Source organism: Gorilla gorilla, chromosome 1 (assembly GCF_029281585.2).
Source record: "Gorilla gorilla gorilla isolate KB3781 chromosome 1, NHGRI_mGorGor1-v2.1_pri, whole genome shotgun sequence".
Lineage (NCBI taxonomy): Eukaryota > Metazoa > Chordata > Mammalia > Primates > Hominidae > Gorilla > Gorilla gorilla.
The window spans coordinates 36,225,881-36,247,504 of record NC_073224.2 but is presented as its reverse complement, the minus strand read 5'-3'; the positions used below and the strand labels follow the sequence as shown (position 1 = coordinate 36,247,504).

General features: G+C 37.1%; 2 protein-coding genes across 9 annotated transcripts in view; one reads left to right on the top strand and one right to left on the bottom strand.

Moving 5' to 3' along the window:
* AIDA (axin interactor, dorsalization associated) overlaps window positions 1–18,266 on the top strand; it is a 44,371-nt gene extending 26,105 nt beyond the window's left edge. Inside the window, exons 7-10 of the mRNA XM_004028442.5 lie at window positions 10,077–10,199; window positions 12,853–12,975; window positions 16,031–16,148; window positions 16,293–18,266. Of these exons, the coding sequence (XP_004028491.1) occupies window positions 10,077–10,199; window positions 12,853–12,975; window positions 16,031–16,148; window positions 16,293–16,389 (461 nt within the window). The 3' untranslated portion in view covers window positions 16,390–18,266. The remainder of the gene's footprint in view (window positions 1–10,076; window positions 10,200–12,852; window positions 12,976–16,030; window positions 16,149–16,292) is intronic.
* A 1,686-nt stretch (window positions 18,267–19,952) lies between these two features.
* The window catches only part of MIA3 (MIA SH3 domain ER export factor 3), a 76,284-nt gene continuing 74,612 nt past the window's right edge, over window positions 19,953–21,624 (bottom strand). For all 8 annotated transcript variants that reach the window (XM_055379058.2, XM_019030808.4, XM_004028441.5 and 5 more), the window contains one exon: window positions 19,953–20,980. In XM_055379058.2, coding sequence (XP_055235033.2) covers window positions 20,670–20,980 — 311 coding nt within the window. In that variant the 3' untranslated portion in view covers window positions 19,953–20,669. The remainder of the gene's footprint in view (window positions 20,981–21,624) is intronic.

Sequence of the window (21,624 nt, the reverse complement as noted above, 5' to 3'; positions counted from 1 at the left end):
GTACAGTGACCATTCTTATCAGGGAATGGTGGGAACCCTCCCCAAATCCAAGATCCCAGATGCCAGCCATGGGCTGACCTGGCAAGGAGGTTTTCTAAGAATAACAGTCTTAGGCCTGCTATGTTAATTCTTTTCTGTATACTGTCATAAATACTTCTTTTGTTTTGTTTTCTTTTGAGACAGAGTCTCGTTCTGTCACCCAAGCTGGAGTGCAGTGGCACCATCTTGGCTCACTGCAAACTCCGCCTCCCAGGTTTCAAGCAATTCTCGTATCTCAGCCTCCCAAGTAGCTGGGATTATAGGTGCATGCCACCACACCCGGCTAATTTTTGTATTGTTAGTAGAGACAGGGTTTCGCCATGTTGGCCAGGCTGGTCTCGAACTCCTGACCTCAGGTGATCCACCTGCCTCAGCCTCTCATAGTGCTGGGATTACAGGCATGAGCCATTGCACCCGGCCGTAAGTACTTCTTTAATTAATCAAATTGTGGTGGTTAAAAGTGGACCCATGGGAGTGGATATTGAACAATTGCCCTTTCTTCCCCATCTTGTTTTAGGGAAGCAAAGAATATACGGAAACTTTTTTATTTCTGGAAGCTCTCCATGAGTATCTTCCCTCCCTGTAAATAACCTTGGCAAGCACCCTGGGTAAATTTCTTGCCTCTCCCAATTACTGCTTTACTCTGTTCTGTTCTTATAAAGTACAGTTTTTATTTCTAATAAACTAGTTTACTTTAGGAAGTATAGCAATCTGCTATAATATTGTGATGCATTTTAGAAGAGATTCTAGAAGCTTTCCATTATAGTTAAATACAATCTGTGTGCTGTTCAGATAGCTTTCTTCATAATTGATATTCCAGTATTTTGAATACTCCTTGAAAAGCAGTCATTCGGAGTAGGAACAATATAGGCTTGGACCAACAGATAACTGGGCTTTTGAGTCTGGGCTCTGCCAATCACTAGTTGAGTGACTTTGCACCTGTGTCCTAAACCAATCTGAACTTCTGTTTCTTTATAAAATGGGATAATGATAGTGCCTAACTCATAAGGTTACTGTGAAGATTAACAAGATACTAAGTATAAACCATTTAGCATTGTATTGTTCATATGCTGAATATTAGTGGTGGCTATTACGCTTATCATCATCTCTACATGGGGATAGCAGTACCTACACTGCAGGGTTATTGGAAACATTGCAGGCACTATCAATGGTAGCTCTTATTGTTAATAATGTTTCTTTGGTACAAGGGCATTATTTCCAATTTACTTTGCTTTATGAAGATAGAGCTATATTTTTCTTGCTTTTATAGGGTATTTCAAGATTGCCAAGATGGTGAGATATTTTGCTGTTTCACTGACTCGATAATTTTTATTGCCTTTTCAAACCACATACTGTAATTGGTATAGCTTCCAGTTCTATAAATTTCTATCTGATTTGGTTGTTTTCCTGCTTACTGTACTTCTGTAGCAAACAAGAAGCAGATGATGTAAATCATGAAGTGGGCAGATTAAGGTCTTTATGGGGTTCAGGTAGCTAAGTTGAAAAGGAACTTCTACCATAAATTAAATCCATTTGCTATGTAAGATAAAGCCCAAACTGAATTTGTATTCTGATATAGCATTGTGATATTTCATTTCAGAGATACAGATGCCTTACTGAACCCTTATAGCCCCTGAATTTTTTCCCCCTAAAAGAAAGAGTATGTATGGTTTAATTAGCTATATTTGGTTTGGGATCATATTGTTCAGGGCCTGTGTTATTGAAAAATAACTTGTAAAATTATATTCATTGAAAATGTCATTGAAATAGCAAGATGATACTTAACTTTTAATTATAGAGCAAGAAAAAGTTTCTTGTTACCCAAAGGGAACCCAAAATTTAAAATCAATTTTACTAGGATATTTACATATATGAAATTCACTTGGCTGGGCGCAGTGGCTCACGCCTGTAATTCCAAGACTTTGGGAGGCCGAGGCAGGTGAATCACCTGAGGTCAGGAGTTTGAGACCAGCCTGGCCAACATGGTGAAACCCCGTCTCTACTAAAAATACAAAAATCAGCCAGGCATGGTGGTGGGCACCTGTAATCTCAGCTACTTGGGAAGCTGAGGCAGGAGAATTGCTGGAACCTGGGAGGCGGAGGTGCAGTGAGCTAAGGTTGTGCCAGTGTACTCCAACCCAGGCTAACAACAGCCAGACTCTGTCTCAAAAAAAAAAAAAAAGAAATTCATTCTTTTTAATATGTACCTTTAATGAGTTTTGACCAACTCATATACTAACCACTACCACCGTTAAGATAATGAGGTGTGAGGGTATGATGTATGGTATGTAGATACGGTATGACCAAGAATAGTTTTTTTCTGATTTAAAATTTAAAATTAAAAACTTTTTAGCCAGGCTTTCATGAAAATAAAAAAAAAGATAGTCAAGCTTACTTACCTTTCTTGATATTAATCTCCTTCCTTCTTTTTCAAAATTTTTAAATTTTATAAGACAAACATATTTATGTTATATAATTGGCTTAGCCAAAATGGGAGTTAACTTTTCTAAAGATAGTCTTGGTAGATTTCATTTAAATAGAAAGTATAAGCATATAGCCTATTATTTATAACCTAAAAATTTACTGATAGTCTTAAATAGTAAAGCTATAAAATGATAAACCAAAGCAATATAACTTTAAAAATAGCCAAGACACAACTTTACACAAGACTTTTAAAAACATTTTCTTACTAAGTAACATGATCCAAGCTCCAATAGTCCTAGCAGTTTCAGAATTATTATACATAGGTACTGGTTCTTCATCTCTTACGTAGGCTTATGTATGCATAAAACATTATTTTTGAAACTCAAAATAAAGAATGAAATTTACCTATTTAATGTCAAACCTGTATTTGTTCTCTGCTGCATAACTATTCAATTCTGAGTTGAACTTGAAAGATAAGAAAACATGGATTTTATTTTCCACTGAAATGAAGCAGTTTCTTTTCTTGCTAACACACATGTAAGAAAGTCAAAAACCGCAGCAAATGTTCATTGCTTTCCTGTGACTATCAGGGCATTCCTTTTTTGTGGAAATCCAGAACATGTTTAGGGGCCAAGCAGTTAATATCATCTGAAGTGTATGGTTATGTTTACAAACAACTTTAATCAGGTATAGTTTTAATTCAACAGACCTACATACAATATTATTTCAATGATAATGGCCCCTAAGATTTTGTCAAACTTTAAAATAATCTCAAAATGAACAAACTTATAATTTCAAAGCCTTTTCCTTAAAAGCTTGAGGAACCCATGTTCAACTGCTTATCAATTGCTAGCTAAAATAAATTGCATATGTATTTTAACATTTTACAATGATTTCTATCTCTAAATGTAACTCAGCAATTCAAACAAATAAATGGTATCACCATGACCTGTTATCTATGTGCAATGCAAATTGCAAAGATTTTCTATTGCCAGATTTTCAGACACATTTCATGTGTTATCTTCCATCTACCAAATATTGTAGCCAGTTTGAGCAGTATCTTTATCTTAAATTGTGTTAAAAATTATCTCAAAATAATGCAAAGCATTATCAAGTATGTATATTTTTATTATGTTTTGGCAGCACAAAGAAATATATACTCAAAGAAAAAATTTGGATGACTGAGAAAATCAGATACGTACCAGATATGCAAATTTAATTACTAGTATGATAAGTTAAAAATGGTGGAAACTAGCAATGCATATATTCTCATGGGTATATATATTATCATATGTATATATTATGATATGATAATGTTTAGTTTGCATTTTAGACACCTGATTGAATTCTATCCTAAAAGTGTGGATAAAAAATTATGTACTCTTTGTTCATGACATTTAATTTTCAAAGCACCAAGGCAACATAAGGACTGACCTCTCATTGAAGTACCAGTGCCTGTGACAAGCATCTATAAAATATCATATAAAAATCAAATAAACTTAATAAGCAAATTCAAATCACAATGTTTTCAGAAGATACAATCCTTAGTAATTTTCTGAGAAGGCATTGCCTCTTTAACGTTCTGGTCTAGATGGTGATATACTACTGTTTTAGAACAAAGACCATCATGCCATTTGCCCTTTTGGACCAAAAGAAAAATTTTCCTTTTGTGGTGGTATATGATGTAAACAATAGCAATTTTTTTAAAAGCAGAAATAATAAGACAAAAAAGGAAATGGCAGCCTTCCTCTTCTCTGTGTGAGGACAGGGTCTTAAAGGATTTCACTGACTTCAAGTTCCTTCCATGTAACCCCAGACTCCTCATCCATTCATAGTCTGGTTCTCCGTAATCTCCATTGTCCAGAGTGCCTTTGGCCACACACAGAACTAGTCAATGTAAGAAGATCCTACTCCTTGCTGGGATCTCCATTTTTATCAGCTTCCTCTTGGAACAGAGCAGTTGTAAGTGAGGGGCCTTAGATGTTCCTCCACTTTTCTCTGTACCAGCTGTAGGAGGGAGAGTGGTACTGATTGCTGGACACCTTGGTGGTCATCTGGGGATTCACATGGCCAGCATGGACAGAGGACTTGCTTGCACAGTCCACATCCCCTCCCCATGGTGGCAGTGGCTATAACACACTCTTCTGAGAGCCTGCCCTGTTGCTAGGTTAGACACTTGTACAGTTTTCAAAACATTCTTTTTTCTTTCTTTTTTTTTGAGACAGAGTCTCACTCTGTCGCCCAGGCTGGAGTGCAATGGTACAATTTCAGCTCACTGCAACCTCTGCCTCCCGGGTTCAAGCAATTCTCCTGCGTCAGCCTCCCAAGTAGCTTCGATTACAGTCATGCACTACCACACCGGCTAATTTTTGTATTTTTAGTGCAGGCAGAGTTTCACCATGTTGGCCAGGCTGATCTCAAACTCCTGACCTCAGGTAATCCACCCACCTTGGCCTCCCAGAGTGCTGGGATTACAGGTGTAAGCCACCATGCCCGGCCAATTTTCAAAACATTCTTGAGTGAACTGGTCTTTGTTGAATAAACTTAGCCATTTCTCTGATACCTAGAACCACTTTTCATTTTATTTGTGAGAATTTTGACAGCAGCACCTCAGTGAAGAAAGCCATGAGTTGACAGTGTCAGCGTTTTCTGTTTGACACCAGTGTACAGCCCAGGGCAGTTCCTCAGAGGTACACGTGAGGACAGGGCGTGAAATCCAGCTTGGCCTTTGCTTGTTTGGGGACTTCACAGCAGAAACAGTTTTCTTGAGTTCACCATTATTTGTAGACCTTACAAATGCTATAGCATGTCATTTATTGGCAAAATTTTTAGACTCAATAGAGAAGCTATTTTTTTTATAGTTTATCACAAAACCTCTTCAGGATATGAAAAATCATCTCTGTGTCCACTTATTGCGCGGTTTGGGAATGGAGCCTTTTAAATTTCTTATACTATATCTTGTGCTAAAAACGTCTTGTAATTTCACATGCAGGCATTATGAGATCCTTGCCCACTGTGTGACTTTTCTTCCTCTGGGCATTAAGCTCTGCTACTAAGTAATTTCCTTTTTGAGCCTTTTTTAAGTGAACATTACTTTAGAAAAAAAAAAGCTTTATTTTAAATGGCCATTAGGATATCAAAATAATCGGTGTCTTTACTTATCAATGGTTGTGACTTGTAGTTGCGATTTCTCGATTTTGTTGGATCCATCGCTGCATTGATAAAGTGTTTTTCACAGATGATGCAACTTGGAAATTATCCATCCAGGTACAACCATATTAATAAGTAGGTCTCATCATTAAATGGACTTTTTTATTTTTCCCAGTGCACTAGTGCAGTGAAATGATTCAGAAGCTTGAAATTCATTGTTTTTACTTAGGGAGAATTGTCTCTATGCTTAGGCTTAGAACCTTCCTCTCCTAGCTCATACCTCTTCTTTAGAAATCACATTGAATTGAAAAATTTCCTCCAGTTTTCTTTCCTACAAGTAGAGCATGTTTGCTTCAGCTGTTGGTGTATAAGGGAAGGTTGGGGCAGGTAAAGCTGAAGAGGCTGACGTCAGATTGCTGTGTAGAGCTCATCAGCTACCAGTGGCTTCCCCTGTCTCCTGAAAAAAAAAAATACTAAATGGACCAAGTCAAGTGAACATAATCTTAACTGCTTACTGCCATATGAGGCTCAAAGACCTATAATAAAATTGCTATAGGGGCTGCATAGTCTCTTTCCATCACTGTGAACCTGCATTGCTCAGTGTACAAAGCCCATTGCAGGGGCTGCAGATGGTGTAGTATTATCCTAGTATTTTATTGTCTTTAGTGCATATTTAAAGGCAGTGCATTGATAGAAATCACTCTCTTGCGTGGAGCTCCTAGTGAGTTCAGGGACACCCTGGGATTCCACAGAACCCAGGTTGAGAAATCTTGATTTAGACAGTTGTAGCCATACAGAGCTTTTCATATTTAGAAGTGTGAGGCAGAAATAATGCATCCCTTCCCAAAGATGTCCACATCCTAATCCTCAGAATCTGTGCATATGTTTCTTACGTTACACGGCAACAGAGACTTTGCAGATGTGATTATGTGAAGGACCTTGAGATGGGGAGGTCACCTCGCAGCTCCTGTGTAGGCTCTATGGACAATGAAGAAATGGCCAAATGGGGTGTGGTGGTTACAAGCATGGAATCCCGTGCCAAACTGCTATATGATTGTGGGCAGATTACTTAACTTTTCTGTCTTAGTTTTCACTTCTGAAAAAATGGGACACCTTGTTATAGGGTACTATAGCACCTGTGTTATAGGGTTGTTGGGAGGATTAAATGAGTTAGTACATGTAAAGGATTAGAACAGTGCCTGGCACACCCTGACATGTTCTGTAAAAGTTGGCTGTTTATTATTTATGCAGCTTTTCCACATGGAAGAACATTTATTATTTCTGATCCTCACTTTAGATCTAACAGCAAATGATCTAGCTGGAAACACGCAGTTTTTCATGGCTCATGTATGATTTCTTTTCTTACTTCAGTTACAGTCTTCAAGTTTTATAAATGTAGTTACTTATTCTCATATTACTCTATACAGTTGAATGTGTTCATTCTTCTTTTAGAAATATTGCTTTTAATACATTGCCTTGATTTTTAATTATTGTATGTTTTTATCTTTGATACACAAATATGTTAACTTTTTCATCTAACCCTGGAATAGTGTGGTATTATCCTAGTATTTTATCTTCTTTCGTGCATATTATATAAGGCAGTACATTGATATATGTTTTCAGGCCACATGTTTATAGAGCATAATAACCTCTAGAACTGTAAAATTCATTTATCATTCAACAAAATATTTCTAAAACAAAGATCTCTTTATTACTAGTGAAAACAATACAAAAATGAACAGTTACTCATCCAGTCTTTCAGGATGCTCACCATGTAAGACAGAGCCAAAAAAAGTACATCATCATGGTTAGAGGTGGACACAGTATATTATGAGAGAACGAAAAAGGACTGACAGAGTTTAGCAAAGGTAATCTAGCCAGAACTGAGACTCAAAGGGAGTGTAGGAGTTGACTAGGCAGGGAGAGAGCACGTTAGAAACCACTGAGAAACACACCTTTCTCTATTACCTGTCGTCTTAACCACATAGCTTCAGCTGTTCCTTAGTAAAGATAAAACTACTGAACCTTCATGGTGGAGATGAAATGTTTTATGTTCTACCTTGAATTAGGGAAGAACTGAATAAATTAAGTATCTTTCCAGCTTGGAATCACTGCCTCCATATTACATTGTTAGAAATATATTTAGTAGTTAGATTAAACCTTATTATATTCTCAGGCAAAAAAAAAGTTTGTTGGTAAGGAAGAAAGAAATGTCAGCCTCATTATTTCAACTAAAAGATCTAGACAGTTACAGGTTATGAAACTGATTCACCTAAAGGTAGAAGAATTTTTAATGTTTACTTGGGAGAAAATAGTCTATCATAAAAAGAACTTGTCTCTTTTGTCTGTCAGAAAACACCATAATCAAAATCAAAATGACAAATGACTAATATTCTTAATATATGAAGAAAATTTTAAGTTGTGACAACAAAGACCCCAAACACGTTAGAAAATTGGGCAAAAGACGTGAACAGATAGTACACACACACATACACACACCCCAAAATATACAAATAGCTCTTAAATGTATTAGAAGATACTCAACTTCACATATGATAAAAGACATGCAAATGCCTCATATAGCAGTTCCCTGTTGCTGACACAACAGGGAAATGGGCTCATTTATCACTGTGGGAATAGAAAGTGGTAATAGTCCCTTTAAAGGAGAGTTCAGCAATAGCTCAGCAACAACAAAAATATACAATTTTTCTTAGTTTAGCAATCCTGTTCCTAGGAATTTACTCTGAAGATACACCTCCAATAATGTGTAAAAAAATTTTTTTTAAATACTTACATATACACCAGGTTCTCTATTGAGGTGTTTTTGGTAATAGTAATATATTAGAAACAACCTAACTGCCAGATGAAGATTGGCTGAATAAATAGCCAATACATGGACTATTATAGAAAATAATTAGGAAAATCTCCATGAACTATTGAGTGATTTTTTTTTCAGAATATATTGTTAAATCAGCAAGATACATATATCAAGGTAATTCACATTAGCAGATTAAGGAGAAGAATCTCATGATCTCAAGAGATGCAGGAAAATTTTTCAATTACATTCTAATTTCTTTCATGATTTTAAAAATTTCTTAGCAGACCAAGAACAGAACATTCTTAATCTGATAAAAGGTAGCTGTAATGACATTTAGCGCGTCAGTCATATTTAATGATAAAATGGAAAGCTTTCCTTTTCAGATCAGGAACAAAACAAGGGTGCCTACTGTTAACTGTTTTCCTCAACAGTGCTTTAGAAGTTCTGGCCAGTGTACTAGTATAAGAAAAAGAAATAAAATATAAAAATTAGAGGGGGGAAACCTGTCCCTTTATTTGCAGATGTTATGAATATGTATTTAGAACATGAAAGAGAACCTATGGATAAGTCATTAGTATTAATAAGAGAGTAGGGTTCCTGAGTATAAAATCTGTACATAAAAATCAGTTCTTCCTGCCAGCAGAGGTATTATTAAAAAATCAATCCTCTCTCTTTAAATAAGCAATAAATGCTCAGAAAATGAAATATTATAACATCTGTAATAGTATCAGAAAATATCAGGTATCTTATAATAAACCCAACAAAAGAAGTATAAGACTTTTGTGAAGAAAAAAGTTCTATTGAGAAAATTAAGAAGTCTTTAAAAAGTTGAGAGATATCAGTTGATGGATTGGAAGAAGCAGTTTCTAAAGATGTGGTTCTTTCTAAAATTGATCTAAGCTTCATTGCAATTTCAACGGATGGGGTTTTTTTTGTTTTTCTGTGTTTTTTTTTGCTTCAATGTTCATAAGGAAAAGAATGGGAAATTAGACTGTAAAATTATTCCATTAAATACACAATTATTAAGTTGTAAATTATTTCCTTTATCAATAGTAACTAGTGGCAAATGCCTGTAGTCCCTGGTACTTGGGAGGCTGAGGTGGGAGGATTGCTTGAACCTGGGAGGTCGAGGCTGCAGTGAGCTGTGATTGTGCCACTGCACTCCAGCCTGGGTGACAGAGTGAGACACTGTGTCAAAAAAAAAGTAAAGTATTTGTTGATCATCTCTGGTATTACATGTCTCAAAGGATAATATAACAAATATTTTTAAAGTTTTTTCTTCTACCACTTCATACTGAGATGCGAAGTATATTATATAAATGAGCATATACAAAGTATATGTATGTGAGTTTATTATTAATTATGTGGTAATTTATAATTGGGCTTCCTGGAGTGACTTAAATTTCTGCCAGACTTGAATAATTTCTGCTTTAGTGGTGACTATGAGACATGGAAGTGCAGATTTCTCTTACGTATAATTAAACATTTGGAAAAATAATGCCAAGCGTTTGGGAGTTTCGGGAACCAAAATAATGCCTGGCTAGTTACTAAGTCAGTTGCAAGCAAGGCTGTATCTTCTCTGTGTTCATTAAAATGTTTACTGTGAAATGACATGGAGCTTTTATTGCTTTTTCTCTGTTGCCAGGTACTTTATTACCAAGGTTGCCATCGGAACCAGGGATGACATTACTCACTATCAGAATTGAGAAAATTGGTTTGAAAGATGCTGGGCAGTGCATCGATCCCTATATTACAGTTAGTGTAAAGGGTAAGTGACTCTGTTTACTTTTTTTTCCTCAGGTGAATTTTATAATGTTGCTTCTCATTTGGGACAGTTTTATTTTGGCGGTGGGGCGGGGAGTCTTATGTATGTGACAACTCGTTTTAGTTCATTCTATTATGAGGCAAAGTCCCTGGAAGAGATCATCACTTCTTCACAGAACACTTCTGAGAGATTTACTTATTTTCTTATTTATAACTTACATTGTTTTGCTTTTGAGTTTTTCTTTGTGTATATCTTTTTATTCTTAAAATCCCATCTGGGGTGCTGGCTATACATCTTTAACAGCAGATACATCCTTTAGGATACAGGTTAACAGAATGTCCCTCACCTTCCAAAGATGTGTATGTTTGTTTGCAAAGCCCAGTGTTCTGTTTCCCGATTCCTCCTGCATTAGGCCTTCTCCTTCCCGTCCAAGAGAGAGGTCTACATTGGAGAGTCCTACAAAGGTGGATGAGAATCAGGCCTTAAGTGAATCATCAGTGAGGACAGGAAGCAAGGATAGATCCATAGCATGCATGCTCTGAATGTAATCCTATGGAGCATTCAACAAGTGAAGTATTTCTTATCCTTAACTATGTTACTGTGGTTAGGAAGCATGATTATTCTTAGGATTTGGTTTTTTTCTCCTATCCAGTGTGGCAGTTCATTTATTCCTTAAAAACAACATTTTCAGTCTTTCAAAGGGAAACCACATTGGTTGAATTCTTTTATTGTTGCCAAACATTTTATACAGTACTTTATTTATAAAGTAGTTAACAGTCTTTTAAAAATAATTATTGGGCGATTGAGAATGAAGTTGTCATACTCCTATCCAGAAACAACTGCACAGCTAATCCAAGTGGTTTACTTTAATCTGTAATTTGAGGCAAGTCAGAGAAACAGATAGGGGCTGAAATCAAATGAAGAGAACTTTTGTCAGTCATAGAAATAAATTCAGATTCAAAAGTTCATTAGTACCAATTAAAATAAAAAGGAATTCTGCCACAGAGAGGGATTATTTGGAGACCGTGATCCACAGCACTAATGCTGTGAAACTTTAACTTCTGATGTTATCAGGTATCAAATATATGGCCTACTGGAAAGTATATATACTCTACATTATAGTTTGATAGGTCATTTACAGAACTGCGTAACTCATGCAGGAATGTACACTAAAACAAAAAGATGTTTAATGATAGTGTAGTAGCTGTTAAGTTACCTTGCATACATGTTGAACTAAAACATGTTTTTGTAAATATCTTTCAGAACTGAAACAATCAATGTACTATATTGTTTTAAGTTCTCTAAGACAAATATGTTGAATAATACATAAACACTTGAGTAGTCATTAAATGAGTCCATGTTGAATTTGATTAAACTGGAAGATTCCTGGATCCAGGAAATTAAAACCATACACTATAACTTAGTGTTCTGTCTAGTTGGTATAAAACAGGTTGTTACAACAAATATAATGAGAATTTAGATAATATTTGTAAAAACGTATTCATTGATGGAAGGGTTTCATTGGCAATTTTCATGTCCATTTTTGGTCCTTTGACTTGAATACAGCAGGGGGATTCTGATAATGTTAGATTTAAAGGTCTTTCCAAACCATACACTTGATCAAGTTTGGAAATTAGGGGTAAGGTCCCATTGAGGCATATTATTTACATTCTAAGTTTTTATTGCAGACAAAAATATAGTGGCCTATTTCCTAAGGAAAACAAAAAGTTCTTTTCACTTCTTCCCTATAAAGATGAAATTTTGTGTTCTACAAGCTTTCTTTTGTACCTGATTGAGACAGGTTTCCTCCTTCCCACCACGAAATCTCCCATCCCCTCACTCAGTCCCCTCCACATGCCTCTGTGGTCACCTGCAACTCTTCAGGTACCTGCTCACGCCAAATGGGAATTTCTGTTAGCCCAAGAATTTCCTCTTACCTTTCTGCAAGCATCCTTATGAAATATATGCCCTGTAGTTAACAGGGTTTTTTTGTTTGTTTTTTGTTTTTTTGACACAGAGTTTCACTCTTACTGCCCAGGCTGGAGTGCAGTGGCGCGATCTTGGCTCACTGCAACCTCTGCCTCCCGGATTCAAGAGATTCTCCTGCCTCATCCTCCCAAGTAGCTGGTATTACAGGTGTGCACCACCACGCCTGGCTAATTTTTTGTATTTTTAGTAGAGATGGGGTTTCACCATGTTGGTCAGGCTAGTCTTGAACTCCTGACCTTAAGTGATCCACCCGTCTCAGCCTCCCAGAGTTCTGGGGTTACAGGTGTGAGCCACCATGCCCTACCTAGTTTGCAGTTTTTTTTTGAGACGGAGTCTAGCTCTTTTGCCCAGGCTGGAGTGCAGTGGTGCGATCTTGGCTCACTGCAAGCTCCGCCTCCTGGGTTCACGCCATTCTCCTGCCTGAGCCTCCCGAGTAGCTGGGACTATAGGCGCCCGCCACCATACCCGGCTAATTTTTTTTTGTATTTTCAGTAGAGACGGGGTTTCACCATGTTAGCCAGGATGTTCTTGATCTCCTGACCTTGTCATCTGCCTGCCTCGGCCTCCCAAAGTGCTAGGATTACAGGCGTGAGCCACCGCGCCTGGCCTGCAGTTTGTAAGTCTCTATATTTGAATGTTCCTAAAGAGAAACTTCTTTTCTCTTTAGATCTGAATGGCATAGACTTAACTCCTGTGCAAGATACTCCTGTGGCTTCAAGAAAAGAAGATACATATGTTCATTTTAATGTGGACATTGAGCTCCAGAAGCATGTTGAAAAATTAACCAAAGGTTTGTAATCCTAAATAATACTTGGCTTCTTATGGACAGAATTCTCATCTTATTTGTGTTTGTACATATGGTGGACCTAGCATAGTTAGTATCTGGCAGAAGTAAATGTAACATAGTGTTTATTGATTTGAATAAATATACATATTTTTAAAATGTAGAAATTAGGAATTGTGTTATCTACTTGTCTAATAGCACTGTTATATAGTAAAACAATCTTTGATAATAAAATTTTATTGTCTTTACCAACAAAACAAAGTTTTTCACACACTAAAGGGCCGGGAGAAGCAGGTGTGCGTGAAGGTTCCCTGACGATTCAGTTTTCATCTTCAAATTAAGAACCAGGGTTTTCTCCCAGTATTTCTAGTTTGGTATAACTAGTTTGCAGTTAATTGTTAGGAAATAGGAAAGGACAAAAGCAAATTTTTGAAATAGTGAGGCTACATTTCCAAGTACGATTCTTAGTATTAAATACTTCCCCATGCTTTTCGCCCAGTGGAAATTTCAGTGTCCTCCAAAAAGGTGACTTCAGAATCCCTTTATCACCTGAGGGTTCAATTGCAGTTTCTGAAATGTTCAAGCTCTGTAGGATATTCAAGTGCCTTTTGAAGTGATTGCCTCGGCGTCTGGAATATTCGATATTTCACTTCTCAAGTCTGGTGCTGCTGCCTCCTCTGTTCCTCCACTAAAAGACCTTTCAGTGCTTCTGTTAGAACAGTGGTTCTCAGAGTATGATTCCTGGAACAGGAGCAGCACCTGGAGCCTTCTTAGGTGGCAACCCCAGACATCCTGAATCTGAAACCATGGGGATGGGCCTAGCAGTCTGTTTTAGGAAGCCCTCTAGGTGATTCTGACATACACCAAAGCTCCAGAGTCGCTGTGTTAGAAGACTAAGTATGTAGGAGGTGCTTAATAAATAACGTTGAAGAAATTTCAGTTACAAAGTATGTCTTCTGAACAAAACTATTGATTTGTTTCATTTCTTTAATTCCATTGCCTTAGGAAATGTTTGTGATGTGGAGGGGAGAAGGTGGAGTGTTTCATGGGCTAACTTTTCTATTTTATTACACTGTGTTCTTTCTTAATGGCTCGACTCACCAGATAATAAAAGTAGAACTAGATTCAAAATTTGACTCTATTAATTTTTTCCAGCTTCAAACTTACTGTTTACTGTTACTGTAGTTTTAACTGATACTAGTGTTAATGACCATACTTTCATGTTTACAAACATTTTAACTTAATCTTCCCAGGATATTCCTGTTTCACATTTTGTTCTTTCTTATAAAAAGCATGATGAAGGATGCAGGAAATATATTATTTACAGGTGATACAGATTAATAATTTGTTTAACTTCCTCAAAATGATGGTAACATATTTGAACTTTAGTATTGTTTTCAAACATGACTTTATCATTCACATTTATTCAGACCTCAAGACACGATCATGAGGAGGAGATGGGTTTCCTAGCAGAAAAGACTCTGCTGTCTTTAAAATCTTTGGTTTTCTAATGACAAAATGCCTCTGAGTGCTGTGGGAGGGAGAAGAGAAGCCACCATTTGTGGAAATGACAAGGTCACACACCTAGGGAAGAGATGTTACCAGTAACCTAACTATTGTAATCCTTTCGAGTGTGTTGGGAGTGGATGGCCAAATATGCCCATCTCTCCCTCACCCACATCCCATTGTCTCCTGAGCAATTGGTTTTTCTTTCCTCCCTTGCCATGTGATGTGGTCCATTTGGACCCAAGTGCCAATGCTGTACACACATTTCTGAACACTGCTAAACTTCTAGTGACTTGTGAGTTTTGTCATCAGCGGCAGTATTAAATGTATGTTGTCTTTGCAAGCCAAGCTCCTGGACTGCTCTGGTTAAGGCAGTATTTAGAAGTAGCCGGTGAAGAGTGAGACACTGACTTCCTTCACTTTCCATGCCTTCTTTAGAAATTCATTTTTCTTGGCCACATTGATGAGGCAACTTATTTCTCCATTTTTAGCTTTTTTCTGCAGGATTGGGGGAAGAGTTTATCTGTTGGATTTTGGGGACATAGGACCGTCTAAATTTCTTATTTTTTTCATTTTTTGAGACAGAGTCTCACTTTGTCACACAGGCTGGGGCACAGTGGCATGATCATGGCTCACTGCAGCCTCAATCTCCCCGGGCTCAGGCAGTCCTTCCAACTCAGCCTCCCAAGTAGCTGGGAGTACAGGCACGTGCCACCAAGCCTGGCTATTTTTAAAATTTTTTTTATAGAGGTGGGGTCTTACCACCCCCTTGTTGCCCAGGCTGGTCTCAAACTCCTGGGCTCAAGTGATCTGCCCATCTCTGCCTCCCAAAGTGCTGGGATTACAGGCATGAGCCACCGCACCCGGCCAGAACTGTCTAAATTTCTTATTATTACTTGCTCATTGGAGGAGAGTGGCAGAATAAATAGATCTGCTCTTTGAACCTTTGTCTTCTACAGCACTGTCTTGACACAAACATGCAATTCCAGGAGAAACATCACAGCAGTGCTTTGAATACTGAAAAAGGTGTTGAGGAAACAGATAACATTTTACAGCTGAGCCAGCATATGATTTATGTTGTTTGAATTCCAAAATACCCCCAAGATTGAATTTTTGAGTTTTTGTTTTTGGGTAAGGGAAACAATTCAAGCTTAAATTTTTTTAGGAACTCTTTTAAATGCATTTTCTACCTAATGAGTCTCTATGTGTATTGAAGTATCTTCTCTGTTCTTCTGTGGCATTTCATATTTTATAGCAGCTTATGATTCTACCTGTGTACATAACTGTTATACATTCTTGAGGCAGTCCAGCTCAAGAAGTTTTGCTGTAGTTTGTAGAATTGGATGATAAGGAGAAACGTCACTCTACTCAGATACAGAAGAGTTTGGGGTGACAACCATAGTAAGTTACTGTCAAATCATTGAGACTGGCACAAGTCGTTTTGCCAAATTATGCCAGCTGTAGCTGTTCATATGCTTCTGGTGATCAAAGAAAATTAATTGACACACAAGAAATGTGCTATCTGTGGTTTATGTGGCTTGTTTTAATTCCTTAGGTGCAGCTATCTTCTTTGAATTCAAACACTACAAGCCTAAAAAAAGGTTTACCAGCACCAAGTGTTTTGCTTTCATGGAGATGGATGAAATTAAACCTGGGCCAATTGTAATAGAACTGTAAGTGATGTGCATATAGAATTAGTACTAATTTGATGGTGACTAGTCTATTTTTCTTCTGAATCCCCCATATCCAGTATTTAACCTTGGAAGAGTTCAGTTATCAATGTATTTTAAACAATGGTCTTTCTGTTGTGATTACAGATACAAGAAACCCACTGACTTTAAAAGAAAGAAATTGCAATTATTGACCAAGAAACCACTTTATCTTCATCTACATCAAACTTTGCACAAGGAATGATCCTGACATGATGAACCTGGAACTTCTGTGAATTTTACCACTCAGTAGAAACCATCATAGCTCTGTGTAGCATATTCACCCTTCAACAGGCAGGAAGCAAGCCGTACCCAGACCAGTAGGCCGGAGGGAGTCCAATGCAAAGGTGTACCACAGAATTCAGAGTCCAGCACATCACTGACGTATAGGACTCCTTGGGATACAGGTTTATTGTAGATTTTGAAACATGTTTTTACTTTTCTATTAATTGTGCAATTAATAGTCTATTTTCTAATTTACCACTACTCCTACCCTGCTTCCTGGAACAATACTGTTGTGGGTAGGATGTGCTCATCTTCAGACTTAATACAGCAATAAGAATGTGCTAGAGTTTACACATCTGTTCACTTTTGCTCCAATATGCTCTTTTGACTTAATGTCAAGCTTTGGGTTGATGTGGGTAGGGTAGTGTCAAACTGCTTTGAGAGGAATGGGACCAGTTCTGCTGCCTAAGGTCTGTCTGGATGTTTGTAGGCAGCACCTCTGAAGTGGCCTAAATTCACCCTGATCTGATAGTTTTCCTGCTTAGAAAGTGTGCCTTGGCCAGATCAGTATCCCACATGGGAGTGTTCCCTAGGTTGTAGCTGTGATTGTTTCCAGATGACCAGATTGTTTTTCTGAAAATGAGCATATTTTTAGTCATGTCGATTAGCTGTTCTTCTACATCACATTGTTACTCTTTCTGATGATGATTCTAGGGTTAACATTGGAACCATCTCAAAATAATTACAAAGTTTTAGATGGGTTTACAATGTCTTCTAAACAATGTAATCTAAAAATAATTGAGTCAGATGCTAACGAGATACTGCAGGCATAACTGCTGTTTTTCTGACAACTGATTGTGAAACCTTAAAACCTGCATACCTCTTCTTACAGTGAGGAGTATGCAAAATCTGGAAAGATATTCTATTTTTTTTATATAGGTAGATAGGATCGCCATTTATTTCCTATTTAGATATACTGACATTCATCCATATGAAAATATGCAGGTCATTAGCTTACTATAATTTACTTTTGACTTAATGGGGCATAAATAAAACTTTCATAGTACACATGAGGTGGATATTTGATACACAGAACATTTGTGGTGGGCTTTCTGTGGGTTAGATGTAAAGCCCACGTATTTTAATATTCACTATTTTAAATGAGCAATGCATGAGGGGAATGCAGTGTCAGTACCTGGCCTATTTTTAAACTAGTGTAATCACCCTAGTCATGCCATTCAGTATGTTTGCTTTTTAAAATAAATAACCACAATTAAGTTGTTTTAGCCCTTGCACTTCAAGAGATCTAGTCTTTACTTTCAGTTGTCTGTTAGGTCCATTCTGTTTACTAGACGGATGTTAATAAAAACTATGCGAGCCTGAATGAATTCTCGGCCAAATTTAGTCTTGTCTCTCATCTTGATTGGATTAATTCCAAATTCTAAAATGGTTCAGTCCACAATAGCTCTAGGGGATGAAGAATTTGCCTTACTTTGCTCAGTTCTTAAGACTGTGAGTTGTCAAATCCCTAGATTGTAAGCTCTTCAAGGAGCAAGAAGCGCATTTTCTCCGTGTCATGTAATTTTTCTAAGGTGCTTGGCAGCACTCTGTACCCTGTGGAGTACTCAGTACCTTTTGTTTGATGTTGCTGACAAGACCTGAAAAAAAATCCCTTAAAAAAAAAAAACCCATTAAAGTGTAGCAAAACCGATGTATTATTTTTTCTCTTTTCTCATAAACCATAAGATATGTATATCAAAGTGATAATTTATATGAAGCATCTGCTATCCTTCACATAAGTATGGTTTATATGAACTACAAATACCTTTCATCAACATTAAAGAAGCTTAAATTGAACACTGTGTGATTAACTTAACTTTAATTCAGACCTGAATATAACGAGAAAATGAGTGATTGTCTTGAAGTTGACACAGAATATACCACATCCCACGAATTACTTAAATTTACTTTCCAATGAAAAAAATCAGCCATTGGCGATATAACTACAACTATGGCAGAAATGCTTTCAGGCTGAATATTGCTGCTTCATAAATAGGACAATTTTAGCAACTAAATCCAGACACAATTAGTTGGAGATGACTTCCAAAATAGATGAAACTTTAGAGATGGAAAAGTGATTTGGCTGAGGGATGATACTCCCTATGCCATCTGCATATTGGCACCCTGCTTTGGGGTTTGCTGCAGAAATGGTGCAATCAGATGGATGTGAGAGGAAGCAGTTATGGACTGGCTCACAACTTCTCAGAGAAGCTACACTGGAATCTTTACAGCTTACCAGTTTCTCAATTATGTCAGATACAGAATAATCACCAAAAAAGGCTTTAGAGGGGAAAAATACTCTAATATTTTGAATTTTAAAAATAGATTTAATTTACCTTTCCTACTTACCTTCCTAGATGGCATAATCTACACTTAAATGACATTTAAAATTAGAAATTATATTAACTTCAGCATTGTTTTGTGTCCTAAAGAGATACTGACAGGTAAATTCAAAAGTTGTATTTGTGACTTAATCTTATTTTTACATGGCTAAAAGTGGCGTGTGCTCTTCTGTGGAGTTTTCCTCTTAATTTCTTCTATTCTTGATATTAAACGGGAGGACATATAGATTGAATTCTCTTTTCCTGAAGAATTTTTATATTCCTTATGAACTTTGACAGAGTTGCCTTTTTTCAAAGGTCCTTATCTTTCTAAACTATCTATCTTCAGTTGTTTAGTATAAAGAGAGAAAATTGTTTCACATTGAAGCTTTTGCTCCTTTTTACAAGGTATTCTTAATTGATTAAATATCACAACAGTGACAAGACATACACTAGGTTTCAAAAATATTACATCATAGGACTTCAAAGAATGGAAGAATATAGCCTAGCAGCAAACAAAAGTATCAGCCTTTTATGATTTTAGTTTTAGTGTGGATCTGAAACTCCTTAAAAGGAGTGCTATTATTACTGTAATTAAAATGTCTGAAGTTCGTTCTTAGAAATGTTGTAGAGTACTTAAAGAAACATTGTTTTAAAGACACAGTGTAGTAATGGATAAGACTTTAAGTATGGTGCAATTCCAGATGGCTAGTTACTGATTTTCAAATAAAAACACCAATGTTTAAATATTAATTAATTTTGGAATAATATCTGTCGCCCCCCGCCCCCAGTCCCCCCTAAAACAGAACTGATTTCAACCCTTGGTTGCTGACCTAGGGCATGTTATAACCCTCACAGTCCTAAATCATTCTTTCTCATGGCATTATACTCTTCCAATCTTTTTATTATATTCCTCAAAAATCAGTGGCAAGGAATGGGAAAGATAGACAGATAAGGGACCGTACATTTTAAAATTTTTAAAGATTTCTGTACTTTTATGGCCATGACACATCATTTTCATTTTTCTGTTGTGCACCCTTTTTCTACAGGAATGGTAAAAACAATGGAACATCAGGTCAAACAACTCTTGCTACTAATGTAAACTCACTCTCAGAAAACCATTCTCAAATAGACAATGAGGATCGTAAAGAAAGCATGTGAATGCTATACAAGTGGGAAGTTTATTAACTTCTTTGAAATAAAAAGACATCACTTGTAGAGTTCACAGGTGACGGAGGAGCAGCCGGAAGTGTGCCACCAGCCACCATCTTCAGTTCTGGGAGCCTGAGTTTACATGTTCCCCAAATGGCACAAGCCTCATAACAGTCCAATGAGTCAACAGACACTTGGGAAATATTAATAAACAAATTTTTATGAGCTATTACTACAAAGAACTTCAGCAAGAGGGGAGATAGTTTAGTGATCTTTTAGTAAACATTTTTAGCGTAACAGTCTTTGTGACCAGATAGTTTAAAAAAACGCTTATAAACACCATTGCTCCGTATTCGGCTGGTGTACACTAAAAATAGGATAATGGAAATACATGTTCTTAAAGCATTTCCACAGGAAATGTTCATATTTGTCATGACATTCTAAATCATTTTGCAATTACATATGCTACATTAGCTAAAACACAGGTATTCTTTATTGCACATTTCAAAGTTGTAAGGATGCTCTAGCTTAAAAGGTGATTTTTATTTAGGGAAGAAATGACATTTTTGAATTGTTTAGCTCAAAAATGCACACTGTCAAGGCAGCTTAGTTCTAACAACAAACCTTTTAAAATAAACTTTTGGATTTTGAAGCCAATGAAATCCTTTACTGTAATGAATAATGCACAGTACACTTTCTTTCCAATGAAACCTCAGAGGTCATAGTTTTATGGGCTCTGTTTTAAAGCCTGTGAACAGTCCTGGCTAGTGCTCTGAGAGGCAGGTGGAGGCTCATCTCTAGAGCCTGACGGCAATAAGTCTCTTACAGCAGGTGGTGGTGGGTATTCCTGGGGACCATGGGTTGGGGGTGGTAATCGGGTACCAGGAATAAAGTACTCTCTTGGGCCAAGTGAACCTAAAGGTCTAAATGGTGCGTGTCCAGGTAAAAATTCCCGAGGGTGGAGAGGCAGGTCCCGTCTTCCTGGTGGAACGCCTGGTGCAAATTCTCTTAAGCCTAGTGGTGGACGCATACCAGGGCCTGGAAAACAAAAATTATTTCAAGTAAATTCCTAGGAACATATTTAAATTAAGATAATGCCAGATATGTTAATATAGTCTGTCATCCTTTTTTTTTTTTTTTTTTCGGCGGCAGGGTCTTGCCTGTCACACGGGCTGGAGTGTAATGGAGTGATCATGGCTCACTGCAGCCTCAATCTCCTGGACTCAATCAATCCTCCCACCTCAGACTCCCCAGTAGCTGGGACTACAGGTGCACGCCACCACTCCCAGCTAATTTTTGTATTTTTTGTAGAGATGGGGGTTTCACCATGTTGCCCAGGCTGGTCTCAAACTCCTAGGCTCAAGGGATCCACCTGCCTCAGCCTCATCTAATGAATGCTGGGATTCATAAAGTGCTGGGATTACAGGCGTGAGCCACTGTGCCTGGCCTGTCATCTTTATCTGAAAAAAAGAGATAGATTTGTACTTGGAAGTACTATATACCATACCAAGAAGACAGACTAAATATGGCTTCATTGCAATAAAAATTTTGATAAATTCCATTAACTACTGTGTATCAGTTAAAAATTTATGCAGTAGCTCAAGATGTACCTAATAAATGCCATAAAAATTAAGGTGCTTGCCCTGCTGGAAAAGGCTTTCCAGCTCCATCTAATTAAATTC